This window comes from Drosophila erecta, unplaced genomic scaffold (assembly GCF_003286155.1).
Source record: "Drosophila erecta strain 14021-0224.00,06,07 unplaced genomic scaffold, DereRS2 tig00000021-arrow-pilon, whole genome shotgun sequence".
Classification (NCBI taxonomy): Eukaryota; Metazoa; Arthropoda; class Insecta; order Diptera; family Drosophilidae; genus Drosophila; species Drosophila erecta.
The window spans coordinates 6,530,403-6,542,269 of record NW_020825198.1 but is presented as its reverse complement, the minus strand read 5'-3'; the positions used below and the strand labels follow the sequence as shown (position 1 = coordinate 6,542,269).

The following is an 11,867-nucleotide window of genomic DNA, read 5'->3' as shown; positions in this document are numbered from 1 at the left end:
TTTTTGCCAATTGTCTGTCACGATTACCAGACGGGCACGAGTGATGGCGTCTGCTGCCTCCTTTTGCGCCCCTACGCCCATGAAAAAACCAGCACCCCGGGGGGGTCCTCCCCCATTTGGCTAATGGGCGCTTTTATGTTATGGCCTGGCTTAAAATGGATGAGCCTGCTCAGGAGTTGCAGCATATGTATATATCTGCACGTATGCGAATGTGGGTTTTGAGGCACTGTGGGTGTTGCGGCAGCTGGACTCGTGGCCCAAACGAAAGTAAAAGGTGTTGCCAAATTGATGTTAGCGGTAGAGGAAGTAGGAAATGCTGACAACCATAAACCAGAGGACATCTTGTAGGTTTTTAAGACTTTGTGCGCGCTAGTAACGTGTTAATATCATTTGGAAGCTCTTTTGCAAAGAAGAAAGAGTTTTATATTTAAATAAAATTAATTAAATGGGAAAACAAGAGCGTTCACAGCTAGCATTTGGGGGCAAGGCATTGCCATTGAATATTAAAGACCGAGAAATCCACCCACAAGGAAGAGAAGTTCCTAATTATGGAATCACCTTTCGAATTGCTGAACATCTCATTCGTTTCCATTCATTTGTTATTCACTATTCACAAGTCCCTGCCGCTTCGCCCGAACTCAATCAATGTTCAGAGACGGACTTAATTAGCTGCAAATTAAAACATATTTTGTGTATATCATCATACACTCCACTGATAATTAACCAAGCTGGCATAATGAGTGCACTTCCCCTCGCTTTTCGCACACAAATTAATTGAAATCATACGATTTATCACCTCTGCGATCTGACTGAAATCGAATCAATTTCACGAGGCTTTGTTGCCATCGAACAATATCGTATCCCATGTGGCCAAGTGGGTGCTGTACACAATACCTTTGTGCGACTTACTATGTATATGCATAATATCCAGTTGTGGGGTCCCATTCCTACACGTACTTTAAGTTTATCCGCCGATCTTAGGCCAATTTAATAAGCGTTGTGGCCGCAAAGTTGAGCTGTCAGTCGGCCAATGATTAATCAGCAGGCAACGCACCACAATTGAAGAGTGGTGCTGGAATGGAATGGCACTGGATGGATATGGATGGATGTGGTTGGGGATCTGCCCGTGGATGCCAAGATGCTGGGATGAATGAATGGGGCATGCCAATGTCTCAACGCCCACGGCAACGGCATAATCGAGTACACATAACCCCAGAATTAAACATCGGAAAACAGCATTATAAAACACATATTTAGCATTGTACTGTTGAATTATGCCATCAAGAAGATAGTTTATTTATGTGCACCTAATGCATTTGATTAAATGAACTTCAACATCCGCCTAGGCCAGCCCACGAAGCATATAATCCCATAATTAATTGCTCTAAGAGTTAAGAGTTTCATAAATTTGTGATAAATCAAACGGGTTCCCTTATAAAATGTACGTATTTTTAGCTCGGTTTCTGAACTCCACTCTATAAATGAATACTCTATCGGAGGGGCAAAAGCGAAATTACTTTTATCATCGTTCCAATCAAAACAACATGACGTGCTCGAATCGAAATGCAGCCAGACAATTGAAATTATTATTGTTATTTTTAACAATTTTTTCGGGTCGCCTCCGAGGTTTGGGGAAGGGGGCCAAGACATTTGCTTGACATGTTTGTTTCGTGTACAAAATATTTTGATAATGATCGCGAGCCCAGTACAACAAAACCCAATTGAGTTCCAAGACATTTCGTTTGGCATGGGGTCACACTTATCGGGCTTACATTCTCATCTAAATGAAATTATTGTCTTTTTAGTCGATAGAAAAACTTATGACGGTCTTTGTGACGTGTGCAGCGTTTCGAATAGATCTCGAATGGGGAAAACTTTCTGTGATTTGTGTTTGCGTTGCCAGGCACGTATTGGGGAAATGTTAATAATTGTTTAAAGTCCAGGCGACGGCCATAAATTAGTGACTAGCAAATCAAGCCATGAATTGCAAATAGATTAGGCGTTTTAGTCTTATTACACTCAAGGAAGCAGCGGATGTTCAAAGTTAACCCATAAAGTGTGAAACTATAAGTGCTAATAAAATAATAAGTGTTTACGAACACTGCTTATCGATAGAAACGACAGCACTTTGCAACACTGTTGAGAGTATCGAGTGACTCATGCTTTTAGTTTCCGTAACTCCTGTGAGATTCTATTGCTCTTTCTAAATCGGCTGGCGGTGAAGTATATTTCTGTACTTATTCAGCTTTAACCCTTGTGTTCAACTACAGATCATGCCAGCACGACGAAGTGAAAGAATTGCGGCCCGCGTGGAAGATAATGTGGCTCCAAGAGACGCGTCCGATATGCGGCTGGTGGTAAGAGTTCGCCGCTTTAGCGTTGCAAGTGCCCAGTCCGACGCACCTCGAGGTCGCCTGGTACCCACTAGGGCCAGGGCCAGGGGCAGGGGCAGGCGAACTATTGCTCGTCCTCCAACTCCACTTGCAGCAAGTGCCCAGTCCGACGGACCACGTGGTCGCCGGGTACCCACTTGGGCCAGGGGCAGGGCAAGGGGCAGGGCCAGGGGCAGGCCAACTATTAGCCGTCCCCCAATTCCACATGCAGCAGGTGGCTCTACATCGGTGAGTTGCAAGGTATGCATATGTGCAATCTATTTCACTTTATACTCTGCTTTAAATTGAAGACCTCGCCAGGAAGACAAAGTGTGACAACCGCGGCACAGGGGCAACAAGAAAGCGCTACGAGTCCAGTTGCTGAGGCCACTGAAGGATCTGCTGGCCAGGAAGGGAACTCCCCTGAGTCTGGGGGATCCTCCATGGTCAGAGGAACTGTTGGTCGTCCAGCAAATCGTCAGCCAACAGAAGTAGCAGCACCTACAAATCCAGATGATGTGGCAACTGTGGTGCGCCATGTTCCACAAGTCCACTCGGCTGGTTATATGCCAATCGGAGCCGCTGCTGACTCTGATTGGTTACAAAATCATTCTGTGGTGCAAAGTCTGTTTCGCCTAGAGTGCGGAATTCCCACCCAAGGAGAGCCCCTTGCCATCACTAGGCTGCGTCGAGAGATCTCGGAGTTCTCAACCGATCAAACAGAAGGGTGTAAAGTGGAGATGGTGGGCGAGAATCTGTTCCACTGGGTAGCCACGATTCCAGGTCCCTCGGAAACCGTCTATGAAGGTGGCCATTTTAGAGTGGAGATCGTCTTTCCCAGAAACTATCCCTTCCATCCGCCCTTTGTTGCGTTCCTCACCAAGACTTACCATTGCAACATTGCTTTTTCTGGGCGCCTTTGCCTGGATATTCTCAGCTCCAAGTGGTCGCCAGCTCTGTCGGTTTCCAAGGTGCTCATCTCCATAATGTCTTTGCTGGCGGACCCCAATCCAAACGACCCCATGGAGGTGGGAATCGCAGATATTTTCAAGCGAGACCGCGTGCTCCACGACCAGCGTGCTCGCGAGTGGACCAACAAATATGCCAAGGAGTGACTGAATTAAATTTGTTTTTCAAATAAATTTATTGGATGTTTTTGTGCCAGCACTTTTTGGTGGTTTTTAAACGGTTCATACGACACTAAGATACATACGAGAGTGATATACAAATAGAATACATGGGACTACGGCTACTTAACCCACCTATGTTGCGAACTCTGATTAAACATCTATGTAGATCTACTGTTCTATATGCAAAGAAGTATGTTTATACACAACGTAATCCTACTTTAGCCTAGTTGAATTTGTGATTGTGGTGCTGAGGGTATATTTCCTTATAGTGCGGGTTAGTTGGTACAGTAGGATGTTCGTCAAGCAGGTGGTAATTTCATTTACTTAGCCTAATTCGCGTTTGAGTTAATTGAGTAGGCAATAGAAAGTGTACTCCCCACTCCCAATTGGTTAGCTGTTCCTAGAGTAGAGTGCGTACCATCTAGTAGTTAACCTTTCAACTAAACGAATTCATTTTATCTACGCTAAAGTCCTTTGGATTGTGGTATAGTTCAATTTGCAAGTTTGCAGCTGGGCCATCGACCCTGCGCCTTCCTCATTTGTTCTTGGGCAAGTGGCGCTTCATGTGGAGCGCCAGGTGATCACTCCTCGCAAAGCTCCTCTCGCAAACGATGCACTTGAAGGGTTTGGCCCCCGTGTGCTTGCGGTAGTGCCTGGTTAGCTCGTCCGACCTGGCGAATCTCCACTCGCATTCCGGCCACTGGCAGGTGTAGGGCTTCTCGCCTGGAAAACGGAAATAGAGGATCCCAAATTAGAAGGTCATCAACTTTTTTTATGAATGGCTACTAATTATACTAGGACATTTACTGTGCTTAGGACAACTCGAATTCCCTTCACCGATATTGCCGAAATAATTGAACTATAATTGATACTTTATTGGTTTGGCCATTGCAAAATGACAACAACAGAACGGCAGTTGCAGTAGTTCGGTTCACAAGTTTGCATGTTGTGGGTTTTGTTCTCTATGAAATTTATTACCATTTATGTTACCGCGGCACAGACATTCGGAAAAAATTCCTCGGTGAGCAAAGCTCTTTGTTATTGGCAGTGCTGTATGACTAATTCAGACCCTCCGAAAACCCCTCAAAGCATTCAAATGCAACATAAACACAAACATTCGTGTTCAAACATAAACCGAAATTGAATGAAATAATTATTGCGGCCGGAGATTTCTGCGCGAACTTGACATTTTTGGTTGCCGGCTATAGACATGTATTTTGTGGAGCGAATCGAATGGTTTATCCATGGACATAATCCAATTGGGTTGGTTGGGGTGTGCAGAATTCGGATTTTGGTGCTGAAAGGCAGCGATTTGAAGGGGTCTTAAAGTCAAAGGATTGGAGTTTAAGCTCGAAGATTTAAGTTGGGTAGTAAAGTTGAACTATTTATGTGATGGGGAGCTGTTTACCATTCCTGCTTTTGAAGTTTTTAGGAAACTTAATCGGAAGAAGACTGTTCTCTCCGAACTTTCCCCCATTCATGCAGTTTTCTAGCCACCTTTACCCATCTCAATATCAAGATCTCAGCCAACATCAAAGAGAGTCGACTTGTGAATGTTGTTTATTATTATTTTGTTCATCGAACAAACGCACAAATTTTGTTTGGTTTCCTTGGTCATTTTGGGGCCTCTCGAGACCAAGAGACCTCGAGTGGCACTCAGCTGACACTTTGCTGGGGATTTTCGGATAGAAACCCAATGCCCCTCGACTCGTGGCGTGACTTATTGGTTTATTTAGATCTCTTTTAATGAACTTAAGTGCTCCGAGATGCGAACATAATCGCGGGCATCGCGGGCATCGTGGGCTTAGATGGACACGTGGGGAATTTTTAATTCAAAAATGACCAGACGGCTACGGGTGAGTCACCTGGCCCAGAATGGGACATTAAAGATCGCCCGGCCGTGGGAATTAAATTTGGCAATGATCACGGCAGCCATTCAGCCGCAAACCAAACAAAACCGACTAGCGAACAAACAAAAGTTATGTAAATGTTGTTTTGTAATGTGCGATGAACGCAATGCGATAAGCGCAGCGGAATTACTTCATAATTTTACTTACAGCCGCGATAAGGCCACCGCGGCAATATAAATAAATTCAGGCTCCATCGGGGATTGGAACTCCGAACTACGGACCAAAGCCCCGGGCTCTGGACCATAAAAGACCTCCTCCAGTCTCTGGGCATAAAATCAAACTAATTTATGGCAGCGCGAACGTATTAGCAAACAAATCAGTACAAAACAAGCCAGTTCCAGACCGAACCCCACCACGAATCTGAATCCGAGCCCGAATCCTAGGGCCAGGCTGCGGATACTGGACCGCAGGCTAGAGACTGGTTGTGAGATATGGCAAATTTATGCGTTCGCCTCCTGCATAAAGATTAGTTACCAAGTGATTTTCTAATCGACGCAGCCCGATAAAAACAAAAAGCCCAAATAAAAATGACAAATTTACGACCCACGAGGTTTCATATGAAGATGAGAGAAAAGTGGAGGGGCAGAAGTGAGGAGTTTGAGGCAGGAACAAAGCAAAGGTAGGAAAACCGATTTTAGTGTAACAGAAAAGATATTAATTAAGAAAATATCTTCAGCTTATCAAAAAGAAAAAAAGAAGTTTATCATTCCGATCGCCAACTGAATTGAGTGCCTTGGTGGAGTTGACCAATAGTTTTCCTCTTGCTAATGGACCTCTTCAGTTCGCGCAAACGAAAGACTTAGGAAACGAACTGCCGCGGACAACTCAATGACTGGTAAATATTTGCGGTGGAAATCTCTCGATCTCGTCACCATTCTTTCCCCTTTAACGCCGAAAACTCTCGAATTCTCAGCCCGGCGTCGCTAATCAGCAGAGACAACAGCCTGGTGGCGCCTCAAAAATGGCATGAAAAATGTGTGTGCGCTGCGCCGAGGGGAAAATAAACGAAATCTATGAATGGCATGGGCTGGGCTTAGCCGGAACACAGCTAACTAACTCGAAAGCCAAACAAACCGACAGCCATCAGACGGTAGCAAAGCGTTTCTGCATCTCGGCCTGCCACTCGAGGAGTTGCGAAAGTCGGCTCAAATCCAATAAGCCCGGCCCGGAATTCGTGTTGGCCCGAAGCTGGGTGTTACGATCTGAACCAAATCGGAACGAGAACTATTAGCATTTTCAAGGGAACCCACTTGAGTTCGGGGTTAACCCAAAGCTGCCGACCTCTCGTTGATGGGGCGTTAACTTTATCAGGCAAGTGAAAATCAGCGCTGCGCACAAAATCATAATAATAAAAATGTTTTTAAGCCAGCGCTTAAAGTTGCGCATAAATCAACTGGTCATGTGCGATTAATAAAACGGCGGAGAGATGGGATTCTGCCATTTTTTTCCTCCTTATTTAAGTATTATTTTTCCCTCTGCTTTTGTGGAGGCATTAAACGTGTGGCCCATAAAACGAAGACAGGTGATCTCGGTGATCGGTGGGCAACGGCAACGGATCGTCAAGTGTAATCCGAGCAAGGAGGAAATGCAGGCCAAACGTGCGCCCAGCTGATGGCGTTGGCGATTGGCGATTGCTGATGTTGCAACTGCCAACTTGCAACTGCAACTGACCACAAAAGCAGAAAAACGGAAAAAAGCGAAGCCAAAGCCGCAAAAACAAACCGTACGAATCACGATTTCGCTGCGGTTGCCTCCGTGGCGCAAAAATTGAAAATGAACAGCACACAGGGAATAATTTTGGTTAGAAATGGTTCTTAATAATGGCAGACGTTATTAAAACGGAAACATATTTATACTATAAGTTCAAATGTTTTTTTATAGTTTCCTGTTTAAACTTTAAAAACTCCCCTCTATTCCTATTTTTCTAATATGTGGTAAAACTATTCTCAGTGTGTAGCACTCGAAAAAAAGGCGCTCGAAGCTCTCTGGGCCTTGGCAAATTATGTGCTGGCAACTACAAATATGAGCGCGCGAATTAATCAAAAGGCGACTGTTGCCCAACGTCCCGAAAAGCAAGCGGTGCAGCTGTTCGCCGGTGGCTCATCGGTGGTTCGGTGGTGCAGTTGGGTCAGCCTTTTGCGCAGTGGTGCACAGCCCACATGCGAGCTGAAGGATCGCAGTGCACTAATCTGAGGCAGGGGGTCAAATGCGAGTTCATCAGGTGGGTGGTTGGCTGGGGTTAGTGGGCTATCTAGTTGAGGGAACTCACCCGTGTGTATCCTTTGATGGGCCTTCAGATGAGAGCTCTTTGTGTACACCTTGGAACAACCTGAAATTAAGCAAAAGAGCAGAAAAACGAATTAGTTTTAGAAACTTTTTAAAATACCAAGTTTCGTGGGAAATGTCTTTAAACTGAACTCTTTACCCACAGAGGTTTTTACTCGACTCTAAAATGGCAATATATTATTTAAAATTTAAAGTTGTTAAAACAAGTTTGGTGCCTTGAAACCTAATATTTGAAAAGGTGTATGAGTTTTAAAACTTAATTGACATATTCGTTAAAATTATATATACCTAAATAGAATTTATTGCCCATAATTATTTATAGCTTCGAGCATCCAAAGACTATGCAGTTTTTTTAGTGCACTTGACTGCCTATTGCGTTCACCAAATAGTATCAGATGTGCAGCACATTGAGGAGTCTCGAGTATCAAATTCCGATGCAGAAGCCATTCCCATAAAGTGGGTCAGTGGGCGTGGCCTTTTAATTAGCGGGTGAAAGTTGCACGAGATTCACTTGTAACTTGGAACCTGGAAGCTGGAAGCTAGTAGCGAGTGACATTTATGAGGCATTTACCAGCGGCGTTATTAGTGCCCCTTTCCCAAAAAAGGATTTCCCGGGGATCTCCGCACGTACGGCTCTAATTGAAAGCTGCCCAAACAACGTGCCACGAAACACAATGCCTCGCTGCCAGTGAAGAATGCTGCTGACAAGCAGCAAGTTGCAGCAGCAACTGGCCTGCAGTAACCAGCAACATGCAACCAGCAACCTGCAACTCGCAGCGATCGTCGACAGTTAGACAGTTAGAGATACTGAAAAGCACTGCCGAATCGGAGGAACTCCTCCAGTCCAGACATATCTCACTGTCTGATGCGTGCGCTTATGGCATAATAACTTCATTTGGACAGCGTTTCGGCCGGAGTTGCCTCAAAATGGCCATGGCCAACGTGTCAGACAATTGTCAATTATTTATTAGTGGCAACGCACGTAGTCGGTTTCGAACAAGCGACACTGGGACACGGACGGAATGCGTCTGGCTTGGAGTTTGGATTTTTAGATTGAGTCAGACAGCGTCGCCTTAAAAGCTTTTTAGCTCGTAATAGTGATCGATAGCTAATGGATAGTATTTGAAGCGCTCGTTCTGGGAAGACTGCGGGTGATGTCGTGATCTCATCTTGGGCTATCTTCGCCGATCTCGACGAGATTAGCTACCTGCAGGTGATGGAAGCACTGGGGAACCTATTAGAGATTTTAAAGTGATTCGCGGCTGAGCTAAAATAAGATTCTCATCTATCTATTTATATATTTCAATTCTTCGATGATTTCCATTAAAGTTGCTATACATTTTTCAATAATTCCTTAAGCACGACATTGCTCGGTGCTGACTCAGCGATCCCTCGCCCACCTCTGACATTGAAAACGCATTTGACCAGGCTAAAATGAAACAGCATGCAACTGTAACAAAAGCCCAGGGAAGGTGGCTCGAAGCTCTTACATAAATATGGCAATTGGCTAATTAGAATTACAAAGAAGGCAATTGAAAAGCGCCACAACAGCGACTGCGACACCAGAAACCTGGCAGTCGCACAGCAAGAAAACAGAAAACCGAAAGATAATAAATAAATGCATAGATAAATAGAGAATAAATAAATGCCGATTGGAAAAACGCGGCACGCATGCGCAATGAGGATCGCACGTGGAGTGGAGTTTGCCAGCCCCAGAGTGGGTGGAAAACGGGGGGCGGCAGGTGAGTTTGTTACGAAAAGTGTCGCAAAGCGCGCCAAATGATAAACGATGCAGGGGCATGTTGCGACTAATAACGAGGCATGAGGAAGCGCATCTCTAGAGATCTCTAAAATATGGGTCGTCTAATATGGAGGTGTTTTACTCTCCTATGTGTGGCTCCTCAGATGATATCCTATTGCCAAGGTGATTATGCTAGTTTCTGTACTCACCAACGAAATCACAGTGGTGGATGCGTCGCTTTTCCAGCTCGGGATTATTTCGGCGGTTGTAGCGCACCGTTCGCACGCTCATCAAACTGGCGATGTGGGCCGCCGTTCCCGGTTGGTGGTGCGAGTGCCGACCACGCCTCCCGCCCCCCGAAGTGCGGGGGGTGGGCGGTGGCTGTTGCTGTGGCACCTGTTGCTGCTGTGGTTGAGGCTGCTGCTGCTGCTGCTGAATGGCACTGGCGGGTGTTAAGGTGGTCAGAGTGGTGGTGCAACTGCTGTTGCTGCCTGTGGCTGCACCACCCAAAAGTTGCAGCGTGGGCGGCGGGTTGATTAGGCCCATCACATGACCTTGCTGATAGGGCGGTGGTGGGGTGGTGCGGCGTTGGGCGGCCGCAGCAGCTGCTGCTGCTGCTGCCACCATCGAGCTGCCAGGACTTCCGGGATCCGAACTTGGCGGGGTCAAAGGTGGCACGAACATATGGCGACTGCCGGAGGAGGCGGAGGACGAGGAAATGGACGAGGAGGAGGCCGAGGGAGTGCTGGGCGCCGCGGGGGGACACAATTGCTGCAGCTGTTGCTGCTGCTGCTGCTGCTGCTGATGTTGTTGCTGTTGCTGTTGAGCACCGAGTTGAGCTGTGGGCGTGGCAGTGGCGGAGGCGGTGGCTGAAGCAGCGGCTGATGGCGGGTGTATTTGGTATTTGGTGTGGAAGGACTGTGGATCAGATAGTTCAAAATGAAGTTTTTTCATATATTAAAGTATTTTATTAGTCATTGAAATCAGCTCAAAGTGCTTGTTACTTGAGTTAGGACATGGAAAATTGTAATTTTCCTAAGCTAACTAAGAGGCGTGCACCAATCACAGCAGTTGCACATGCAACACGCCGTCACTCACCTGACTGCTGTGCCAGCTGTAGCCGTAGGAGTTGCTGCTGCTACCGTTGAGATAGCCGCCGCTCGATCCGGAGACCAATTGAGATGCGTACTGTTGCTGATAGGAGGAGGTGTTGCCGCTGCTGTCGCCGGGGGTCGCCAGCTTGGGGCTGCTGCTGCTGCTGTTGTTGTGCTGCAGATGCTGCTGCTGCTGCTGCTGATGTTGCTGCTGCTGCAGTTGCAACTCCACCACCTCGACAGCGGGTGGCAAGCCAGGCAGCGCCAGGCTGGGATGATGCTGGTACAAGTGCTGCTGCTGATAATGTTGCTGATAGTGTTGCTGCTGGTATTGCTGCTGATGCTGCTGCTGGTGTTGCTGCTGCTGCTGCTGCTGTTGCTGCTGCTGCTGGTGGTGCTGGTGTTGGTGCTGCTGTTGTCGCTGCTGCTTCTCGGTCTTTATCTCCAGGGGACTGAGCAATGGGGTCGAGAATGTCTCCAGCAGGCTCTCATCGATCGCCTCCATCTTGACCTGCGGCAACTGCGATGTTGCAGACTCGCCCGTGTTGCTGCTGCTGTTGCCGCTGTTGCTGCTGCCATTGTTGTTGCTGCTGCCGCTGCTGCTCAGCATGAGCGCGTTCTCCGGATCGATGTTTTGGATTGAGGTTGTAATATCGTCCCAGAGCACGGGTCGCTGGTAGGGATCGTCCAGCGGATCGGCGTAGAGAGCCTCTTTGTTTTTGGTTTCTGTGCAATCGAAACGGACAGAAAATCGCCTTATAATCGCCTGCTAACACTTTATGCAAATCGCGGCATGGGGAATTATTAATGTACACAATGAAATCTCGCATATGCATGAAATTTCTAAACAGCTGCTCATTTGTTTGACTATTTTTAGAGCTGCTCTTTAGCAGGGGGCCCACAATCAGAATTGAAACTGTTCGTCTAGGGCTCGGGTGCTTATTGATAGACTTATTTCAGTGATTGATAGGAAGAAAGGCGGCTAAAAAGAAGCTTAACAAAGCTTAAGTAAGGGTATCAATAATAATCATTTCAGTTAAACAAGGAACCATCATTTTTAGCCATTTGTATTTTCTCAATGTAAGTATATTAATCTACAGCCTAAACCATTTTGCGTAAATCATACATTTTTTTTCAAATGTTCTTACAAATATTTTTAAATACTTCAGCTCATTGCCACTTCGTGGCGACCTCAATCACATATCTGAGCAGGGTCTCCCGCTTGTCTGGAGTTTTTTTTAGGCGGTTTCAGATTTCACATTTCGGCAACAAGCCGCAAACACGTTGGCATCGCTTGCTTTTCTCTACTTTGCTATTGACTTGCGAGATTTCAC

General features: G+C 46.3%; 2 protein-coding genes across 2 annotated transcripts in view; one reads left to right on the top strand and one right to left on the bottom strand.

Moving 5' to 3' along the window:
• Positions 1 to 2,190: 2,190 nt before the first annotated feature.
• Positions 2,191 to 3,539, top strand: LOC6546205 (ubiquitin-conjugating enzyme E2-24 kDa). The gene is made up of 3 exons (XM_001971737.3): positions 2,191 to 2,218; positions 2,271 to 2,621; positions 2,684 to 3,539. Exons 2-3 carry the CDS (start codon positions 2,274 to 2,276, stop codon positions 3,485 to 3,487), a joined length of 1,152 nt encoding a protein of 383 aa, XP_001971773.2. The 5' UTR covers positions 2,191 to 2,218; positions 2,271 to 2,273; the 3' UTR covers positions 3,488 to 3,539.
• LOC6546260 (dendritic arbor reduction protein 1) overlaps positions 3,498 to 11,867 on the bottom strand; it is a 27,628-nt gene continuing 19,258 nt past the window's right edge. The window contains exons 3-6 of the mRNA XM_001971736.3: positions 10,538 to 11,259; positions 9,649 to 10,357; positions 7,682 to 7,741; positions 3,498 to 4,225 (exon numbers count right to left, since the gene is read on the bottom strand). Of these exons, the coding sequence (XP_001971772.1) occupies positions 4,038 to 4,225; positions 7,682 to 7,741; positions 9,649 to 10,357; positions 10,538 to 11,259 (1,679 nt within the window). The 3' untranslated portion in view covers positions 3,498 to 4,037. The remainder of the gene's footprint in view (positions 4,226 to 7,681; positions 7,742 to 9,648; positions 10,358 to 10,537; positions 11,260 to 11,867) is intronic.